Raw genomic sequence first — 22,968 nt, forward strand, 5'->3', positions numbered from 1 at the left:
GTTGTCTGTCTTCAACAGATTCCAGCATTTGCAGTAATTAGCTCCTACATTATGTTTTGACTGAATATTTTTGCCCGGGTGCAGGTGCCAGATGGATGAGAAACGTATGATTTAGAAGCTGAACAAGCAAGTGGCACTTCACAAGTTACAGGCTGTTCAAGAATCGTTAAAGGTGTGGCGCTGGAACAGCACAACAGGGCAGGCAGTTTCGCGCATAAGCCCTTCATTCCTGAAACGTCGACTCTCCTGCTCCCGGAATGCTGCCTTGCCTGCTGTGCTGTTCCAGTGCCACACCTTTATCGACTCTGACCCTGCAGCATCTGCAGTCCTGACTTTATCCACACAGACCGTAAACAGAAGAGCTCCGCCTCCTCCCTTATTTAAAATGGCGGATCGTCAATAAGCTTCATCCGCGGCAGCAGCATGACTTACTCCGTTTTCAAGTGCTGCAGGACTTGTAAATTTAAGCCAAATCTCGCCGGAAGTCTCATTTATTACCGCGAAGCTCGTCAGCCGGCGGGTGGCAGAACTGACGGGATCTGAAACCGTGGCTGAGGGGAGAGGGGGGGTCGCTGGAAACTTCCAGACCTTCAAAACACCTGGACCGGAAGTCTCTCCTGCCGCCCCATTTCGATTGGTGGGTAGTGTGAAACACTCGTTCGTGATTGGTCAATCGTGCTGTCAGTTAGCATCACCAGACCGGAAGTGGTTGTGACGGCAACGGCAACGGCGAGCGTCGGCTGTGGTCAGTTGCTGGTCGGTTGTGAGTGAGTCCGTATTTCCGGAGTTCACTAAGCTGCAGCACTAACTTATTTATCTTGGGGAGGGTAGTGTTTTTCAAAAAAGTCATTCCTGTTAATGTTGGATCCCTCTATTGAGAGAGAGCGCTCACTTTGGTATACTTCCTGAAATTTCAGACTGTATTTCTGTAGCGCCTTTAATACAACAATGTCCCGAGTCGTATCCTCAGTTGTCTGGACACGGAGCATCCCGAAAGTTATCCCGCACAAGTCCTCTCTTTTAAAATTACTGAGCTCAAATTGCTTAAAAGATCTGTGTATTTAAACGAATCGCCCGCATGCTCCAAAAGTGAAGGTATGCGTGGCTATATTTCATGAACAACTTCAGGGAATTCACATCAAGGGAGAAACTGAAGAACCAAAGGAGCTGATAGGATAAGAGGCTAAAGCTTATTCAAAAAGGTAGGTTTTTGAAGATCATCTTAAAGGAGTGTGCAAAACAGTTTTAGAGGATGTGGAGGTGCTGGTGTTTTACTGGCTGGACAAAGTCAGAAGTCACACGACACTAGGTTAGAGTCCAACAGGTTTATTTGAAGTCACAAGCTTTTGGGGCGCTGCTCCTTCAGTCTCTCTGCTGAAAGAAACGTCGATTTTACTGCTCCTCAGATGCTGCCGAACTGCTGTGCTTTTCCAGCACCACTATAATCTAGACTCTGGTTTCCAGCATCTGCAGTCAATGTTTTTACCCGGGTGTAGAGAGAAAGAAGAGCATACAGAATTTATAGGCAGAGAGATCACAGGCAGGGAGAGCAAGAAATCATAAAAACGGTCCGTGTGGATTGTTGAATAATAATTTTCTGCAGATGACCGAGTGTTAAGACAGTGTGAGTAAAGTATCAAAAGCCGAATAAGAAGCAAGGAGATGTCTTATGATCTGATTAAATGAGGCAGAGAGATAATTACAAAAAAATTTTAAAATGAGGTGGTGAAGACTGGAATAACATGATAGATATGAATGGCATGTTGATGGTCGAATGAAAATAATAAGTAATCCAAAGTGTACAAACTAAGCTAGAGAGATCATAACTTATCAAGGTGATGGTGTCAAAACAGGACAGTAAGGAAGGTTTAACAGATATAGAACAGCGTGGTGGGACGATGTAGCTTGACATGAACCGAAGATCACCGTTGAGGACGTCTTCATGGGCATGAAACTTACCTATCGGCTTCTGCTCAGTGATTGTGTTCTTGTGTATCTCGAAGCCTGCCTTGATTGGAGGTTGAATGTCCTTGACCACTTAAGTGTTCCCCAACTGGAGGGGAGCATTCCTGTCTGGAGATTGTTGCGCGGTGTCCATTCATCCATTGTCGTAGTATCTGCGTGGTCTCACCATTATACCTTGCCTTTGGGCATCATTCCTTGCCTGCGTGGCATGAGATAGATGACATTGGTCAAGTCACATGAATATCTGCTGTGTATGTGTATTCCCACGTGTGATGGTCATATCCATGTCAATGATCTGACATGTCTTAGTGGTTTCCATGGCAGAGTTGTTTGATGTTGTGGTCCACATTGTCCTGAAGACAATGCTTTGCTGTGAACAAATGTCTGTTTAAGGTTTGACGGTTGTTTGAAGGTAAGAAGTGGAGTAGTAGGGATGATCTTGACGCGATGCTCATCATCGTCGATGAAATATTGAAGGCTGCAAAAAACGTGGCATGGTCTCTGCTCTGATGAAGTATTAGATGGCGAAGCTCGTATCCTGTGTCTGTCTTCAGAGGAAGCCTTTGTAGTTTCTCACTGTGGCACACTGGAACTGGTGATCGATGAGTTTTGGGGGCACAGAGTATTTCAAAATTCTTCAGTGGTGACACAGTATAGGTACTGCTTCTGGAGGTAGGAACCATCTGCAACAGGTAATTTAAGAGGTATTTAGATGGTTACTTGAAGTACCTTAGCCTGTAAGCCTACAAGTCAAATGTTCGACAGAGAGCGATAAGCAAGAGGCTGGAAGAACACAGTGAGCCACGCAGCATGAGGTGTAAAAGTCAATGTTTCAGGTGTGACACTTCAGGACTGGGGCAAGGTGTAAGGGGAGCTGCAGATAAAAGGGTGCAGGGTGGGTGGGGAGAGGGACAGAGTGATGTGGTAGCAGGGTGACTGGTGGTGGTTTAACCTGGTGACCACCATGTCTCGGGTCAGGAGACAGGTTGAGAAGGAGGAAACTTCATGGTAACCTCAGCTGGTACACAAATTGAACCCATACTGTTCGCATCACTCTGCATCACAAACCAACCCAACTCAGTAGGTCAGTGCCCAAGAACCGACATAGGTATGATTGGCTGAAGGCCATCTTTCTGTGCTGTAAAACTCGTAGGCACTTGTACATGAGACGATGGCATTGACGGCAGCCATTGTTAAAACTTTTCACTGTACTCCTGTACTGGAGTATAAGTGACAATGAAGGATATTCAATTCAATAATGTCTCTCTATGTCCAAGTCATGATGGTGTGAGATTTAATGGGAAACTTGGAGGTGATGGTCTTCTCATGACATTGTTGCTTTTGAACCTTCTTGGTGTTAAAAGTCACATAGAAGGAAGATTTTGTCCAAATAAGTTTGATTATTTACTGTGATTTATCCTGCAGATTGAGTGTGCAACAGTCATAATGTGTTGATAGGGGCAGAAATGGATTTTGCATGCAGTAGTCAACTGCTATGCCTCACTTTGTAACACTATTTCAGCATAGAAGTTGGCTAGATCTACACTGATGTTTGTGGACCATGAGACTCTTCCATCTTTATTTATCTCCTCCCACCAGCCTAGTATTCCTTTCTCACTTATCTACTTAATTTGTTTTCAATAATTCCATCCAAGCAATGTTCCATGTGCCAGCAAGTTCCACAACCTTTATAATTGTAAAGAGTTTCTCTTAAACTCTATTGAATGTGTTAGTGACTATCTGTACTGGGCTTCTTGAGTGCTTTGGCAACTCTGTCTATTTAGACAACCAATGAATATTTGATGCTCCTAGTTTGAGCATTGTTGGTGATAGAAAGACTTTGTACATTAACTCTGCATTTGGCAGTTTGATAGGCCAAAGATCTTTTTTGATTTCAGATTATGGTTCAGAACCTTAAAGTGGAGCCTGGCCCAAATCAATCATTCTCTGGTGATGTTTCCCCCTCCTAATCCATTAGATATCACTTAGCTTTCACATGACACCTGTGCAATCTGCATACGTGGTTCATGATTATTTTGGAAGACTTGATTGAAGCTATTGGCATTGAGCAATATAATGTTCGCAATGCATGTTGCTAAAGCACAATAACAGTTCCTGAAGGCAATTTTGGGAGTGAATGAATTGAGAATTTTATGTTATAGATTTATTGTGTTTTATTTCATTACAGAAATGGAAGTTCAACAGCATGAGAAACTCTCTCAGCTGGTTGAGGATCTCACCACATCTGGACAACAAGTGTTAAACCCAGACAAGATGAAGGAGCTAAAGAAAATCTGCAAGTATGGAGTTGTTGAATTGCATGTATGTTGAATGAGACCACCATGGCTTATTGTGTCAGAATAGCGGATGTCAGTGCTTTCTTTCATTGAATTTCTGAATCTGTAGAATCCCTACAGTATGGAAACAGGTCATTTGGCCCAATACTCAGCCCCCTACCTGATTCCTGTAACCCTGCATTTCCCATGGCTAATCCACCTAACGTACACTTTTTAGGATACTATGGGCCGTTTAACATGACCTGTCCATCTAATCTGTACGTTTTCGGACTCGGAAACTAGAGTACTGGAGGAAACTCTCACAAACAAGGGAAGAATGTGCATACTCTGCACAGACAGTCGCACAAGGGTGGAATTTAATTCGGGTCCCTGATGTTGTGAGGCAGCAGTGTTAACCACTGAGCCAGCATGCTGTGCCCCCACACGACCTTTCGAGAGACAAACTAAGCAAACAAAGCATGACTTAGACAGTTCCTTGGGATCAAGAATAACTCATTTCCACTCTTCCTCAATGGTTTCTGAAACAGCTGATAAGCCCAATGCACAGTCTGCAGGCTTTGCTACACGTGTGCCAGATGATGCTTGAAGGATCAAGTAGGTAGATTGGAGTTTTGTCTGGTCCCTCTGAAACCTCACCTATCCTCAGCATTTTCCTGATGAATTCTGTGTTTGATGCCTTCCTAAATGAGTCTTCTCCATTTTTATTGGTCACAAGCCAGGGTCTCCATAAATTGGTAGGCATGTTTGACCTTTTCAGGAATGTTTTAAGGACATCCCCAAAATGTTTCTGCTTTTCTCCTGGACTCTTCTCAACTGTGGCTGAGTTCTGAGTGAAGCAGTGTCAAGCTTACAGATAACATGTGTCAAAAGGAGTGGTGCTGGAAATGCACAGCTGGTCAGGCAGCATCTGGAGAGTGAGAGAGTCGTGTTGAAGTGTTTGGCCACAGGGCAGTGGAGTCACACTCCGTCAAGGATGTGCAAAACAATCCCACCACCTTGTAGCCAAACACTTCAACTCCCTCTCCCACTCCACCAAGGACATGCAATTTCTGGGCATTCTCCACTGCAAATTCCAGCCACCCTGGAGAACCTAAAAGCCCCTATACAAAGGACCACACGGGATCAATGTCAATTTCACCAGTTTCTTCATCTCCTCTCCCCCCACCTTATCCCAGATCCAATCCTCCGACTTGGCACTGCCCTCTTGAACTGTCCTACCTGTCTGTCTTCATTCCCACCTATCTGCTGCACCTTCCAGCTTTCGTCTACCTATCTCATTCCTGGCTACTTACACCTCAGCACCCCCCCCCCCCCCTTATTTCTCAGCACCATTGAATTCTCCCACATTCCTGATGAAGAGCTTATACTCGAAATGTTGACTCTCCTGCTCGTTGGGTGCTGCCTGACCGCCTGTGCTTTTTCACCACCACATATTTTGACTCTGGTCTCCAGCATCTGCAGTCCTCACTTTCTCCTTCCAAATAACATGACCCATGAGAAGAGTTGGTTTTGAGTGATTAGTACCTTGATAAAGAACACATTGACTTGAGAGACTTACTATTTGTGGTTTCTTACCATTGGATTTGGAGAATATTGCAAATAGGTGGGGAATGGTTGGAGAAATGTTACAGATGGGGAACAAGTTGCCAGTATGCACATTGATTACAGAATAACATTTAGTGACGGGACAATTTTTAAAAATATACTATTGTCTATTGGAAGATACATTATTTTGAAAATTCAGTGGAGATATTTAAGACTAAAAGGAAGCTGACAACCTAAATTGATTGTGCAAAAGTTATTCTTGTATTGTTAGTAATTAACACATTTCTTTAAGGACATCTGTTAGAGTTAAGACAGGACTTAATTTGTGGCTGAGATGTGGGTATCACTGACTAGTCCACTATTTGATGACCATTCCTAATTGCCTTTGAGTAGATTTTGGTGAGCTAACTTCTTGAACTGTTTCTGTCATTGGTGAAGATAAATTATGGTGCTTTTAGGAAGGGACTTTAAGGATTTTGGTCCATTGGCAGCCAAGGAATACTAATATAGATCCATGTTTGGATGGTGTGTGGCTGGAAGGAGATCTTGCAAATGGTGTTGTTCCCATCTGACCTATCTTTGTTCTTTTACATGGTTGAAATCACAAGTTTGAAGACATTGGATGTAAGTTTGCTCGTTGAGCTTGAAGGCTCTTTTTCAGAAGTTTCATCACCAGACTAGGTAACATCATCAGTGAGTCTCCGATGAAGCGCTGGTGTTTGTCCCACTTTATATTGATGCATCTTGGCTTCTAAGGGCGGGTGATATCACTTCCGGTTCTTTTTCTCAGAGGATGGTAGATGGGGTCCAAATTGATGTGTCTATTGATGGAGCTCCAGTTAGAATGCCATGCTTCTAGGAATTTCCATGCATGTCTCTGTTTAGGCTATCCTAGGATGGACGTGTTGTCCCAGTTGAAGTGGTGTCCTTCTGTATGTAAGGATACTAGTGAGAGTGGGTCATGTCTTTTTGTGGCTAGTTGATGTTCATGTATCCTGGTGGCTAGTTTTCTGCCTGTTTGTCCAATGTAGTGTTTGTTTCTGTTCTTGCATAGTATTTTGTAAATGACATTCACTTTGCTGGTTCCTTGTATAGGGGCTTTTAGGTTCATTAGCCCTGTTTAAGTGTGTTCAAAGGTTTGTGGGCGGCCATGATGTCACGAAGTCTGAGAAGTCATTTCAGGGATTTATGGCTGCTTGTTTGGGTTTGTTGTTGAGAAATCAGTGGACTGTGTTTATTGTGTATCTGTTCTTCTTGGATACACTGTATAGGTATTTTACTTCCGCTCTTTGTAGTTCCTGGGTGCTGCAGTGTGTGGTGGCTCGTTGAAATAATGCTCTGATACAGCTCCATTTGTGGTTGTTGGGATGATTGCTTCTGTAGTTAAGTATTTGGACCGTGTGTGCTATTTTCCTGTAGATGCTGGTTTGAAGTTCCCCATTGACTGTTCGCTTTACCACCCACTTCACTTTTTCAATAACAAGACCTCAAACATATCAATGGAACACTCATGGGATCACCAATATCAGGGCTCATAGCGGAAGCAGTAATGCAGGGACTCGAACAAACAGCCCTCCCAGTTATCCAACCCAAACTTTGGGTCTGCTACATGGTTAACACCTTTGTCATCACAAAATAGAATAAATTAGAGAAAACCTACAACACCATCAACACCATTCTTACTGGCATAAAATTCACAAAAGAGGAAGAGGATGACGACAAACTCCCATTCCTAGATATCACAGTAGAACGAACAGTTAATGGGGAACTTCAAACCAGTGTCTACAGAAAACAACACACACGGTCCAAGTACATAACTACAGAAGCAATCATCCCAACAACCACAAACTGAGCTGCATCAGGACATTATTTCAATGAGCCACAACAAACTGCAGCACCCAGGAACTATGAAGAGCAGAAGTAAAATACCTATACAGTTTATTCAAGAAGAACAGGTACCCAATAATTAGAGTCAAGAGTGTGGTGCTAGAAAAGAACAGCAGGTCAGGCAGCATCCGAGGAGCAGGAAAATTGATGTTTCGGGCAAAAGCCCTTCATCCTTGGGTGCTGCCTGACCTACTGTGCTTTTCCAGCGCCACACTCTTGACCCACTCTCACTAGTATCCTTAGATGCAGATGAAGAAGGACACCGTTTCAACTGGGACAACACATCCATCCGAGGACAGGCTCAACAGAGGCATGCACGGGAATTCCTAGTAGCATGGCATTCTAACCGGAGCTTCATCAATCAACACATCTACCATCCTCTGAGAAAAAGAACTGGAAATGATATCACCCACCCTAAGAAACCAAGACACGTAAATGGAAAGTGGGACAAAACACTTGTGCTTCACTGGAAACTCACTAGTGACTGTTCCTAGTGATGAAACATTTGAAAATGAGCCTTCCAGCTCAGCAAGCAAACTTACATCCAGCACCTCAACCTGAGCTACAAATCTCAAAAATTACTAAAATCTATTAATGCAGTACGTTAGAAGGTATATTTTGAAGAAGCATCCATGACTTACTGTAGTGCAGTCTATGGATGGTCCACGCCTCTGCACAGTGCTAGAGTCGGAAGGATTGAATAGTTAAGGGCTCTGATCAAATGGGCTGTTCTGAGCTGGTTGAGTCTTAGGTATTGGAGCTGTGGAGACTAAGTGGGGAGTATTCCATCACAGTTCGGAATTGTGCGTTGTAGGTAGTGGACAGGCTTTGAGAGTCAGACAGTGAGTTATTTGCTGCAGAATTTCTGGCTTTTAATCTGCTCTTGAAACTGTGGTATTTATATGATTGGTCCAGTTGCCATTTCTGGTCACTGATAACTCCTAGAATGCTAGATAGTCAGGATTCAGCGTTGATAATTCAGTTGACTGTTCCAGAAAAGATGATTAGATTACCTCATTTTGGAAATGGTTACTACCTGGCACTGATCAACCTAAGCCTGAAAATTGCCCATGCTTTACTTCAGAGTGGTTATCAGAATTAAAATTGGAATTCCCAGTATAGAAACATGCCATTTGACCCGAACCTTCGAAGAGTAACCTACCCAGGCCTGTTTCACTACCCTATTACTCTACATTTTTCCCTAACTAGTGCACCTAATCTACAAACCTCGTGAGAGGAAACCAGAGCAGCTGGAGGAAACCCATGCAGACATGGGGAGAAAGTGCAAACTCCACACAGGCAGTCACCTGAGGCTGGAATTGAGCCTGGGTCTGGCGCTGTTGGGCAGCAGTGTTAACCACTGAGCCATATACAAATAAAGATACTGTAATTCATAGACAATTAATTAAAATATATACTCTTTACAGGCTATCTGAGGATTACATCAATCAAGTGTATCACTTAATCATGACACAGTTAAACCAAGAGCATGCAGAGATCCGCCTGTCTGCTTTCCAAATAGCGAATGAGCTATTTGTGCGTTCACATCACTTTCGGACGTTGCTTGTTTCAAACTTTCAGGAATTCTTGGAGTTGACAGTGGAATCAAATTTTGAGCAACCTTTACCTCCTCCGAAAGAAATAGCTCAAAAATTGAAGGAAATGGCAATTAAATCTGTCGAGGATTGGCACGGGAAATACGGAGAAGCTTACAAGAAACTTTCTCTGGGTTATCATTTTCTAAAGCAAGTTAAGAAGGTGAATATATTCTGTCTTTTTATTAAGCATTTTCAGTTTTAAAATTTGTTCATAGAATGGTGGCATTGCTAGCTAGGTCAACATTTATTGCCCACTCGTAATTGCCCTTGAGAAGGTGATGGAGAGCTGTCTTTCTTTTCGATGTTTGAGAAGTTAAATTCTAAAGAAGTTTGCATCGCTAATCTGATATTTTCCAAATTTTGAATGCGTGTATCACCTTAAATATCCAATTTAATGCAACCTTATTAAAATTAGTCAGACATTATTTATATATACTTATATATTTCCTGTATTTCAAATATGCAGTTTCAGAACAAGGAAAAAAATATACTTTGTAAATTAGAAATTATCTTGCATGCTGTCCAAGGACAAGCATCTTCACAATACCTGTGGAGTCCACAAAATAAAACTTGATCATCTAAAGGTATATACTGCACTATCACAGTTGTGTTTTAGTCACAGAAAAAATATGTTGTATGATGGCTCCACACAGGAGAAATAGTTTCTCCGATTCACTTTTTTTGAGTTAAACCTCTGAATTCTTTCTGGTTGTGTTGACAGTCTCAGTATCTCTCGTTGCTCCAATAATTTCCGGCTCCTGGCATTGTTCTGTGGCTTAAATGTAACTTGTTTAATGGGACATCTAAATATGTACACAGTGCTTTCAATTGTGGTACAACTGATGTATTACACAAAATCGTTCTTGCTGCTTTGTACTGTGTCAATATTGATTTAACCCAAAATAACGTTGATCTTTTTTCTACGATCCTGTCCGTGCAGATTCCGGAATCATGTCTTTGAAACCCCAGTCTCTTAGTGAACACCATTTAGTGCTTTTCCATCATAGTGCATTCTTATTTCAAGATATATCACTCCATTCTCATCAATGTTACGTTTACAGCCAGTTTATTATGCTAACCTTTAAGAATTTACACTTCCACTCACTATATTCCAAAGCTTGTCATTTTTTTAATGATCAAATTTTGGAATTGATTTCTCTACACTTACGCCAAATACCATCTATATCACCCAGTACAAACATTACAAGCAAAGTAGCTGAAGGCTCAATCTTTTTTCAACTCAAAACACTCATTTGCATTGGACCACAATTTATTATAATTGGTAAATGAAGGGCACCTGCTATTATTTAGACTTGCTCTTGCTGGTTTAATTTCCAAGATACATTTCACAGTAAGTTGCAGGAAGTGTGCCATTGAACTAGTGTGTCTGAGAGATGTATGAACAGGTCAAACAATTATATATGTCCTTGACTAATATGATTTGAAGAATTATTGATGTACAGCAGTGTCTGAACCAAGACATAAGTGTGACTGAGAATAGTGAATTCACGGTCTAGCTGCAGAAAGAAAATTAAAGAGGCAAAGAAAGATTGGATTTGGAACAAAACAAAAAAAAAGGAAAATTAAAAATGTCTCCAAAAACAATTTAAATACAAGAAATAGGAGCAGGAATAGATCATTTGGTGCTTCAAGACTTTTCTGTCAGTGAATAAAATTTGGCTAATCTACCTCAAAAACCACTTTCCTGCTCAATTTGAAGTCAAAAACCTATTGTTCTCCATCTTAAATAAAAGCTGTGATTTGAGTATCCCCAACCTGAAGAATTGAATTTCCTGCAAGTTGTATTTTTAGGTGTGAATTTCTTTGGTGTATAAGACTTACCTTGATGTGTTAATGCATTTGATATGACCTAAGAAGGATTTAATTCTTTAATGTTATTTTTAGGTTCAGCACGCCGATTTGTGACAATGCTGCTCCAGTCCTTGGTTTTTTTTTTCAGAGGTCGTAAATGACGCAGGCTCTGAAAAGTTTGGAGGTTGAAGAGTTTTAGGGCCAATTTGATAATACCTAACAGATACTGCCTCAGGAAAAAGGCTTTCAAGTTAAAGAAAAACACGTACAATGAAAGGGGAATGGCCAGTTCTCTCAGCTCAGCTTTTCTCTAATTTGTTATTTTTAAAAAGCAGTAGTGTGAAGAAAGGCTGCCGGCCCCACAGAAGTAGGTCCCAGCTGGTGATCTCTCTCTCTGACTTCTATCCTGTAAGAACTTGTTTTTGATTTTACCTTTTGTGCCAAGGTGTGCTTATAGGGATTGTTGCAAGAATTTGGTACAACTTCATTAAGTTGGGATACAGAGGAACCTCAATTATTGGAACTACATTGGTGAGGATTATTTTGTCAGATAATAGAATGCCCAATAATACAGTTTAGCCAAGCATCAGAACCTTGCGATTTGGCCGGATAATCAGAAATTCGTAGGTGAGAAGGGGTAAGATTAAGGAAACTTGGATGACGAGAACAGAGGAATTTCTTGTCACAAGGAAGAAGGCAGCTTACGTAAGGTGGAGGAAGCAAAGATCTAGCACAGCCTTAGAGAATTACAGGCTTGCTAGAAAGGACTCATAAATGGACTGAGGATAGCCAGGAGGAGGCATGAAAAAGGCTTTGCAAGGAGGATTACGGAGAACCCAAAGGCATTTTACTCATATGTGAGGAATAAGAGCATAATCAGGGAGAAGGTGGGACCGATAAGGGATAGCGGAGGGAACTTGTGTGTGGGATCTGAGCAGATGGGATTTCACTAAGGAAAGGGACTTTGTTGTGAATGAGAACTTTGAGGAGGTGGGATACAGGCTTGACTAGATCAAGATTGATGAAGTTGATGTGCTGGAAATTTTGGAATGCATTAAGATGGATAAGTCCCCAGGGCCAGACTAGATTTACCCTAGGCTGCTCCGGGAAGTGAGAAAGGAGGTTTCTTAGCGGCTGGCGAGGATCTTTGCCTCTTCACACTCCATGGGAGTCGTACTGGAGGATTGGAAGGAGGCGAATGTTGTTTCTCTTTTCAAGAAGGGTAATAGGGAAATCCCTGGCAATTACAGACCAGTCAGTCTTAAGTCTGTGGTCAGCAAAGCTTTGGAAAGAATTCTGAGGGCTAGGATCTATGCTTATTTGGCAAAGCATAGTGTGATTAAGGGCAGTCAGCATGGCTTTGTGGGGGGCAGGTCGTGCCTCACAAATCTTATTGACTTCTTTGAGGAGGTGGCAAGACAGGTTGTCAAAGGTCAAGCACTGGATGTGGTGTATATGGACTTCAGCAAGGCATTTGATAAGGTTCCCCAGGAGAGGCTCATTCATAAAGTCAGGAAGTATGGGATACAGGGAGATTTGGCTATCTGGGTTTAAATTTGGTTGGCTAACAGAAGGCAGAGAGTGGTTGTAGATGGAAAGTATTCTGCCTGGAGGTCAGTGTTGAATGGTGTCCCTCAAGGCTGTGTTCTTGGGCCTCTGCTCTTCGTAGTTTTTGTAAGTGATTTGCATGAGGGGTGGGTTAGTAAATTTGGAGCTGACACAAAGGTTGGAGGTGCTGTCAATAGTATCGGGGGCTGATGCAGGCTGCAGCGCAACATAGACAGGATGCAGATCTGGGCTGAGAAATGGCAGATTGGGTTCAACCTGGATAAATGTGAAGTGATGCAATTTGGAAGGTCGAACTCGAATGTTGAATATAGGATTAAAGGCAGGATTCTTGGCAGTGTGGAGGTACAGAGGGATCTGGGTGTGCAAGTACATAGATCCCTCAAAGTTGCCACCCAAGTGGATAGGATTGTTAAAAAAGTGTTTTGGCTTTCATTAACGGGGGAATCGAGTTTAAGAGCTGCGAGGTTTTCCTATAGTTCGACAAGTCCCTGGTGAGACCACACTTGGAATATTGTGTCCAGGTCTGGTCGCCCTACCATAGGAAAGATACAGAGGGTGCAAAGTAGGTTTACCAGGATGCTGCCTGGACTGGAGGGTTTGCCTTATGAAGAAAGGTTGAATAAGCTTGGACTTGTCTCTCCAGAGAGACAGAGGAAGAGAGGAGACCTGATCGAGATACACAAGATAATGAGTGGAATAGATAGAGTCAATAGCCAGAGACTCTTCCCCAGGGCAAGATTGACTGATACGTGGGGTCATAGTTTTAAGATATTAGGAGAAAGGTATAGAGGAGACATCAGAGATAGGTTCTTTACGCAGAGAGTTGTGAATGCATGGAATGTGTTGCCAGCGGTGGTGGTGGAAGCGGAGTTATTTGGGACATTTTAAGCGACTGCTGGACATGCACATGGAAAGCAGTGAGTTGAGGGGTGCGTAGGTTAAGTTATTATATTTTACATTAGAATTAAACCTCAGCACAACATCGTGGCCCAAAGGTTCTGTGCTGTACTTTTCTATGCTCTATATTGGAGCATCTCTAACACCTTCCTGTTTCTGTTAGTGACTTGAGAAACTGAATGACCTCTTCCAGTTCTTTTGTAAATGATTCCAGGTGTGAAATGGTCTCTTTCTGATCCCTTGTCAGTGACGTGTGGGAGTGAACAGACTTCTTGTCTTACTGTGTAACAGGCAGGAGGGACTGAATGGGCTGTCCCTCTTCTTGCCCAGTCGTTTTGATGTGCTGAATGGCTTCCCCGTATTCTTGTGAAACCAGATTGTGAGCTCCTCCCTTTACTGTGGAAATGTACAGTGCTGTTACAAGAATGTTACCCAAACTTTAACAGCACGATTATTGAATATTGTCCAAGTCTTGTTGCACGTGGACTAAGACTGCTTTAGGAGCAGAAGGATGACAAATTGTTCTGAACATTGTGTGATCTACAGTGAATATCTGTGCTTTGGATTGGTGTGGACTCAATGGGCTGAATGGCCTGCTTCCACACAGCAGGGATTCCCTGAGGACAGACTGGAGATGCCTGGGCTGAGGGAGCTATCCTGAAGATCTCCTGCAGTGATATCCCACAGTTGAAATGATTGATGATCATCTTCCCTTGGGCTGTGAATGACTCAAACAATGGAGAGGTCAAAATCGAATCTCATGAAGTGTAATTTGCTCAGGCTCCATGATGTCATCCTTTGTCAAATACTACCTTGAGTTCAGGGCCAGTCTTTCTTACCTGACCCCCTGTGTTCCCTCTTTTATTCATATCAATAGATCATGGTGTACAAGCAGAGAATTATTTTCTTCAAACAGACAGTAGTGAATGTCAGGAATTCTCTTACACAGAGAGTTAGGGGAGTTAGATCACTGAAAGGGACTATGGTGTCGTGCAGGGATCAGTTCTGGGACCTCTGCACTGTAATTTTTATGAATGACTTGGATGAAGAAGTGGAAGGATGAATTAGTAAGTTTGCCAATCAAATAAAGGTATGTGGAGTGGTACATAGTGTGGAGGGCTGTTATAGGTTGCAATGGGACATTGACTGAATGCAGAATAGTACTAATAAGTGGCAGATGGAGTTAGACCTGGAAAAGTGTGAAGTGATTCTCTTTAGACGCTCGAATATGAATGGAGACTACATGGTTAAAAGCTGGATTCTTCACAGTGTGGAGGAACAGAAGGATCTTGGGTTCCATGTCCATAGATCCCTCAAAGTTGCGACCCAAGTTGATAGGATTGTTAAGGCGGCGAATGGTCTGTTGGCTTTCATTAATAGGGGGTTGAGTTTAAGAGGTGCGAGGTTATGCTGCAGCTCTGTGCAGCACTGGTTAGATCACACTTGGAATATTGTGTTCAGTTCTGATCGCCTCTTTGTAGGAAGGATGTGGAATGCTGTAGAGGAAATGTACCCAGGCTGCTGCCTGGACTGGAGGGCAGGTTTTATGAAGAAAGTTTAAGTGAGCTAAGGCTTTTCTCATTAGAGAGAAGAAGAATGAAAGGTGACTTGATCAAGGTGCACAAGATGTTGACCGGCATAGATACAGTGGATAGCCAGAGACCATTTCCCAAGGCAGAAATGGCTATCATGAGGGGGCCTCATTTGGAGGAAGGTTTAAGGGAGATGTCAGAGGTCGGTTCATTACACAGAGAGTGTAGGTGCATGGAATGCATTGCCAGCAATGGTAGTAGAGTCAGATACTTTTGGGAATGTAAGCGATTCTTAGATAGGCACATGGATGAAGAGTATGTAGGTTAGGCTGATCTTAGAGTAGCATACAAGGTCGGCGCAACATTGAGGGCCAAAGGGCCTGTAATTGCTGTACTGTTCTATGTTCTATGAATGCCGGATAATCGAGGTTCCTATGTAGTCTCTTAGGTTTTCGGATAGCATAGGTTATTCAGTATTCTGTTTTCTGTTCTTTGTGTTTCATTGAATAATCCTATAAATAAATTCTGTTTTGTTTTTAGCAAAGTGGTTTGCCCATCTGGTTCTCTCCTGGAAGACCCACTTTCAAACTGCTTAAAACAGCTAGCAAAGTTAGGGGGTCTGAGCTGTCGCCTTGAAGTGTTTTGAGGGGTCTGGCCTGGTCCATAACTGATTTGTATTAATTATTTATTTTACTTCCCTTCATGCTAAGGTGGATTTCCAAGATGTTCGGGCAAGAACGCAAGCTGAGAGAAAACGAGAGGAAGAGAGATTGAAAAGACTGGACAATATCAATAGAACAAAAGTAAACAGAGTGGAACAGGAAATGGAAGGTATTCTACTCATTCCTAAACAAATGAAGTGTTGATGTAAGTAATCCTAGACATAACTATAATGTCACTGGACTGGGAAGTTCGAGGCCCACCCTAATACTGTGGTGAAATGAGTTCAAATCAACTGGAGCAGGCAGTGGAATTTAAATTCAATTCATAAATCTGGATTTTAGAGCTAATCTCTGTATAACTGTTATGATTGATTGTCATAAAAACCCATATGATTCGCTAATGTCCTTTAGGGAAAGAAATCTGCTGTTATGGGTCTATCTGTGGCTTCAGGTCCACAACTTTGCAATTGACTCTTAACTGCAGTCAGTGATAATCTAGCAAGCCACTCAGTTCAAGGGTAATTAGGGATGGGCAACAAATGATGGTCTCACTAACAATGACTACATTCCATGAAAGAATCAAAAGGATTGGTTTGGATTATTTTTGGTTGGCAGACAATTACTACCGTTTTAATTTAATCTAAGAACTGAAATTCCTTTAAAAAGGTCCTGGAATTGAGAAACCAGAAGTTAGGATTAACTGACCAGGGTGGCTGTTATTAATAAATATGCTGTGTGAAAAACTGCAAGTAACTACATAAGCCCTTTCAGTGTAAGCCTTGGCCAAACATTATTAGTTGATATCGTAGACTTTAGTTACTAAGCAAATAGCTTCTCCTTAATTATTCTTTGCAGGTGTTCTCTTAACTGTAAACTGAAAGGATGCTCCTTTTGTGTATAAAAAATATACACGTATGTTAGGTTATTTGAGCTATCATATGCAGAGCTTTGAAAGTGACACACATGTTTTTATCTATCATAAAAATGCTGTATTAACTGCGTGTCAAGCTTCTTCCACTACATTTAGTCTGTCACACTTCAAAGAGTAGAAATACAAGCATTCATTTGAAATGTTCAGCCATAAAGTTAACTTACAGAAGTTGTAACCTATAAGTCTTTAACCCCTGACTAACTTTAAGGATCAGACTTGAGATATTTAAACATGAAAATATAGTATACAGCAGAGAAACATCCTTCGGCCGAACTCATTCATGTTGACCACGTTTTATAAACTGAACTAGTCCCATTTTCCTGCATTTGGTCCATATTCCTCTAAACTTTTCTTGTCCACGTACTTCTCCAAATGTCTTTTAAATGTTGTAATTGTACGGGCTCTTTACTACTTTTTTGGGCAACTTGTCCATATACACGTCACGCCCTGTGTGAAAAAGGTTGTCCCTAAGGTCCCTCTTAAATCTTGCCCCTCTTGCCTTAAACTTATGCCTCTGGTTTTGGACACGCCTACCTCAGGGAAAAGAGCCTGGCAATGCACTCATTTTATAAACCTCTATAAAGTCACCCCTCAAGCTTCTTAACTGCAGGGAAAAATGTTCCAGCCTATTCAGCCTCTCTTTATAACTCAAACCCTCTGTTCTCTGTGACATTCTTGTAATTCTTTTTTACACCCTTTGCAATTTAATAACATCCTTCCTATTTCAGAGTAACCAGAATTATACACAGTACTCCATATGTAGCCTTAGCAATGTCTTGTACAGACATGGCATCTCAATTTTTGTATCCTGTAAAAATGTGGCCTTTCTTCAATTCTGACCTCATTACGTGAGGCACTGCCTCAGAATGAACCATCTGACAATGAGTACTGACCCACCAACAAAGAGGCACTCCTTCTGGATTGACCTCCAATCATGCGGCACTCCCTCAATTCTGAACCCTGTATAATGAGGCATTACTTCAGTTTTGATTCTCTGACTCCAAAGCACTCCCACAATTCTGACCCTCTGACAGTGCTAAAATATTTCATTACAATGCTCTGACAAGGCTTCAATATCTCACTGTAGAATCACTAATTGAGTGGACCTCACTCTCAAAAAGACCGATTTTGATGTCTGCAGTGATGACCGAGGGAATAGGTGGATCTGAGGCTGTTGGGACAAGTGGCAATATTTCACTGACCTCTGTTCGAAACAAGTGCATTGAGCACATCAGGGAGGGAAATTTTGGGGGTGGGATGCTTTTGTTTGCCATCTTGTTCTGCTTTGTAGCCAATTATCTCGTGTAGGCTCTGCCATAAATGGCGGGTATCCGTGTGAGGTTGGTTTGGGTTTCTAGCTGAGTCCAGTATCGCTTCTTGGTGTCTCTCTTATCCTTAGAGGTCATATCTGGATTTCCTGTAAAGATCAGGGTTGTCTGATTTGAATGCCATATTTACTCACATTTGGAACAGAATGGACTTAATCAGGGATAGCCAGCATAGCTTTCTGCAGGAGAGGACTTGTCTTAGAAATTTGAGTTTTTTGAGTAAGTGATAAATATGATTTTAGGGTAGGGGCATGGACATTGTTGACGGGGACTTTTCCAAATGTTGGTCCAGAGGATTAAGTCATATCAGATCCCCAGTGAGTTGGTGGGTTGGATACAAAATTGCTTAGCCATAGAAGACAGAGGGTAGCTGTGGAGGGCTGTTTTTCTGACTGGAGGTCTGTAACTAGTAGTATTCTGCAAGGATCAGTGCTAGTACCTCTTGCTTGCAATATATTAAAACGATTTAGATGAGAATCTAGGTGGTCTCAACACCTTGTGGATAGTGGGAAGGTTGTTAAAGGATATAGAAATATATAGATCATTTGGAAAGTTGGGCAGGGAAATGGCAGATGGAGTTTAATTTGGACAAGTATGAGATAATGCATTTTGGGAAGTCAAATACAAGAAGAAAGTACATGCAATAAATGGCTGAACTTGAGCTATCTTCGAGTGCAAGCCCACAGCTCCTTGAAAATGACAACACAATTGGATAAGGTGATAAAGCATGCTTGCTTTCATCATTTGGAGCATTGAGGATAAAAGTTAGCAAGTCATATTGCAGTTGTATAAAACTTTAGTTAGGCCACATTTGGAGTATTGCGTGCATTTCTGATTGCCACACTATAGGAGGCATAAAGGATTTGGAGGAGTTGCAAAACAGGTTTACCAGGATGTTGCCTGAATGGAATCTATTAACTATAAGGAGAAGTTGGACAAACTTGGATCGTTTTTGCTAGAATGCAGAAGGCTGAGAGAGCAACCTGGTAGAAGAATATATAATAAGGTGACCTCTTTTTAAACTCTAATACAGGCCTGATCTACTCAGTCCCTCCTTATATGATAACCCTCCTTGGTAAAGTCACTGGACTAGTTATCCAGAATCCCAGATTACTATTCTGGGGTATGGATTTAAATCCCACAGTAGCAGATGATGAAATTTGATTTCAATAAAAATCTGGAATAAAATGCTCACCAAATGACAACTGTGTGACCACTGCTAGTTGTCATGAAAATAAATCTGGGTCACTCATGCCTTTTGGAGAAGAAAGTCTGCTGTCCTTACCTAGTCTGGTTTATTTGTGACTCTAAATCCACAGCAATACAGTTGACTGTTAACAACTGTCTAAGTATTTAGCCCAGTAAGCAATGGGCAACAAAAGTTGTACAAGTCAACACCATCCACATCCTATCAACTTAAAAAAAGAGTGACTGCTACTTGCAGTTATTAGCCCAAACTTGGATGCTACCCAGGTCTTGCTACATATGGACACAGACTACTTCAGTAAATGAGGAATAGTAAATAGTGCTGAATATTGAACAGTCATCCTGGAAGCTAGATCATTGAAGCAACTGAAGATGGTGAACGTAGGACACTATCCTGAGGAACTCAGGTATTGATATCCTGGGGTTGATATCCAAAAACCACAGCTTATTCTTAGGAACAGGAGTATGCCATTCAGCTCCTTGAGCCTGTTCCACCATTTAATGAGATCATGGCTGATGTATGGCCTAATTCCATATATCTGCATTTGATTCATATCCTTTAATTCCTTTGCTTAACAAAGTATTTAAACTCGAGATAGATGATTGACAATAATTATTAATTAATCCAGCATCCACTGCTGTTAGTGGAAGAGTGTTCCAAAAGTCTCCTATCCCTTGTGTGTTAGAAGTATTTCCTAACATTTCATCAGAACAGTCTGGCCCTAATTCTCAAATTATGTTTCCTAGTTTAAAATTCTCAATCAGTGCTAGTTATGATTCCCAACCAGCAAAGATATTTCCATTGATTGCAGTTCTGTTCCTTGATGCCATACTTGGGCAAATTCTGCCTCAATCCTTTGTTTCTTGTGAAACACTTTAGGCAGAGGGTTGCTGAAGAGCTGAAAGTGAATATGTGCATACACATGTTTGTTATTTTGAGTTCCATTTATCATGACTCCATTGTATTTTTTTCAGAGTAACTTGGTCTAAGAAGTGACACTGAGCGTTGCAGTTTTTGGTGTTCAGCTAATAAATTGTAGAGTCTGTTTTCTGTGAGTTGCTACTGACTTTTTAAATCTTTAATTTTTTTCTTTTTAAAACAGAAACATCAGAAGAAATTCAAACTTCTTTGATTGAGCTAGAGGCATGCTTCAGATTGCTGATACCTGATTTTTCTGAGTTCACCTTCAATGATGTCAACTCTCCGCATGCACAAGTACCAGCTGACAACACCAGTAATGCAATGTGCACAACCAGTGGGCAGAATGACAACTACCTACACTCCACAGATCTGTTTGATGATGAACAGCCATGCAGCAGTAAGGACCTTGTGCCACTGTCTTTAATAAATAGAGGACAAGAAATGTGGAAATCGGATGGTTTGCATCAAAATGAGGACAGTGAGGATGAAGAACTTGAACACAGCACTGATGTATTTGTTAGAAATCATGGCCTTCTTTCACACAAATATTCTATTAACTTGGAAATTCAGAAAGGTACGTAACGATCACACTGTCTTGTTCAGAATCTTGAATTTATTAACTTGCCATTGGTTTTTATTCACAATGACGTTTACATTTTTAAAAATCTAATTTTAGAAATTGCATCACGAATTTAAACCAATTGGTCAATGGTCTTGTCATTAACAAATATTTAAAAAATTCAGAACAAAAGCATGTGATTGCTTTTCCCTAGTGTATTGAAGAAGAACCCCATTAGTTTGGGGTGTAAAACTGGCAGGAGGTGAATCTGCAGCCTGAAGGACAAATCAGTCCAGAGTCTGTTGTTGGAGAGTATGAGGCTGGAAAAGGAGTGGGAAAGGTGGTACTCCTTGGGAGGATAAACTTGCATGCATTGAAGAATAGATCAGCTAGCATTAGCATTAGTGCTTCAAATTACACTCACCATAGCAAAAAAACCATCCCATTTACATATTAATATATTTTATAATCAGACCATTCATGAAATGATTTGAGTAACCATGCAAATTATTTTGTTTTCTTGCAATTACTTAAATGTTTGGAATAAGACTTGATTTTATTAATTTTTCTGAGTTTACGAGTTGACTTTAATTTATTTTGCTTCAGAAGCTTAAAAACTGAAAAATAGATCAAAAACTCAGCAATAAAACATAATTCAAAAGTTCTTACTAAAAAACTCTTGTCGGGACTACACAGAAGAGATCTTGCAGAGGAATTTAAAATATGGGCTAGATGATGGGCATCAGTTTAAGGTTAGAGGGGAATGAATAAAAGGGAACCTGAGGGGCAACACCTGAGGGGTGGTATGCATAGGGAATGAGCTCCTGGTGGAAGTAGTTGAGGCAGGTACATTACCAACATTTATGGGGCATTTGGACAAATACATGGATAGGAAAGTATTAGAAGGATATAGGCCGAGTGTAGGGAAATGGAATTAGTGTGGACGGACGCTTTGGTCAGCATAGATCAGTTTGGGCCAAAGGGACTGTCCACGTGGTGCAGGTCTTTATGGCGCTATGACCACCAACTAGCAGAAAAGTTGAGAAAGGGCTTATATGAGGGGAAATTACAAAGAGATTGAAGAACTATAAAGTAGTGGTAATGATGTGTTTAGTTATCCTAATATACTCTTACTATCCCAGTTTATAACGGGAGATGGAGGGAAATGAGTTTGAGAATTGTGATTATTGTATCAAGGTTCAAGATAATTATTGACAATGATGGAACAATCCAGATTGGAAGCGCATGACTTTCAGTGGGGGTGTGATCGATGATCAATTTGTCCTAGGTAGTTCAGAATTGAAGATCATTAGGGAAAGCTTTATTTTAGAACTGTGGACTACCTTTTAAAAAGGTGATGCTTTGGGTACATTGTGGAACATTTCCATGAGGGGAAAGGCAAGGCAATCAAAGCCAGGGCTCTCTGGCTGCTGAAAGAGATGGAGGGTAAGAGGAAACAACAAAGGTTTGCTTCTAACAGACTATATGTTGATAATACAAGAAAGAACCAGGCTGGATATGGTATGTTGAGAGAAAATGTGGGAAAGAAAATGCCCGAGAGGAAGAGAAGGAGAAAATGAGAAGAGACTAGCAGCAAACTTGAAGTTAAGTCTACAGTGTTTTTACAGATATGTAAATTGTTAAAAGATACTTAGAGGCTTGGGTCCCATATAGAATCTACAAAGGGGTCAACACATGGAAGTAGAGGACATAACCAAGTACTAATCAGTAGTTTGTACTTTGCAATTGTTTTTAACCAATTAGGCCTGCATTTTTTGAAAGGCATAGGTGGATATGCCTTTGTTACACTGAGACAGCACATTCTAAATCCTAACTACTGGCTGCGTACATGATTCCCTCCTGTTGCTTTTCATTTCTTGGTCAATATCAATGTCCTCAGCTTCTCGAGCCATCCAAAAAAGCGCACAATATATCTACTCTGTCTAGACCCTTGATATTTTCAACACTTCACCAAATTTTCTTCCAGCCTTCTTTAAGGACAACAGCTCCAGCTTTTCCAATCAGTTCCACTGATTTTAACCAAGAAAGATGATTTTGCTGAAGTCGTAATGGAAGCAATTGGAATACAGTGTGGCTTGAAAATTGAGAAAGAAGATATTTTGGTATCTATAATTAATGTTGATAATCAAGTACTGCCGGGATTCTTCTGAAGGTGTTTAGGCAATTCAAGGTGCAGATTTTAGACGTACTGATTATAATCTTCTAATCCCCTTTAAATATAGGACTAGTGCTAGAGG

The 22,968-nt window shown here is 41.2% G+C and overlaps 1 protein-coding gene across 3 annotated transcripts in view; it reads left to right on the plus strand.

The window, feature by feature from the left end:
- Nucleotides 1–393: 393 nt before the first annotated feature.
- The window catches only part of uvssa (UV-stimulated scaffold protein A), a 103,927-nt gene continuing 81,352 nt past the window's right edge, over nucleotides 394–22,968 (plus strand). The window contains exons 1-5 of one of the 3 annotated variants that reach the window (XM_060828611.1): nucleotides 394–637; nucleotides 4,154–4,265; nucleotides 9,122–9,452; nucleotides 15,813–15,933; nucleotides 20,333–20,725. In XM_060828611.1, coding sequence (XP_060684594.1) covers nucleotides 4,156–4,265; nucleotides 9,122–9,452; nucleotides 15,813–15,933; nucleotides 20,333–20,725 — 955 coding nt within the window. In that variant the 5' untranslated portion in view covers nucleotides 394–637; nucleotides 4,154–4,155. The other 2 variants (XM_060828621.1, XM_060828602.1) reach the window with 2 other exon arrangements.

Source organism: Hemiscyllium ocellatum, chromosome 1 (assembly GCF_020745735.1).
Source record: "Hemiscyllium ocellatum isolate sHemOce1 chromosome 1, sHemOce1.pat.X.cur, whole genome shotgun sequence".
NCBI classification, from domain to species: Eukaryota; Metazoa; Chordata; class Chondrichthyes; order Orectolobiformes; family Hemiscylliidae; genus Hemiscyllium; species Hemiscyllium ocellatum.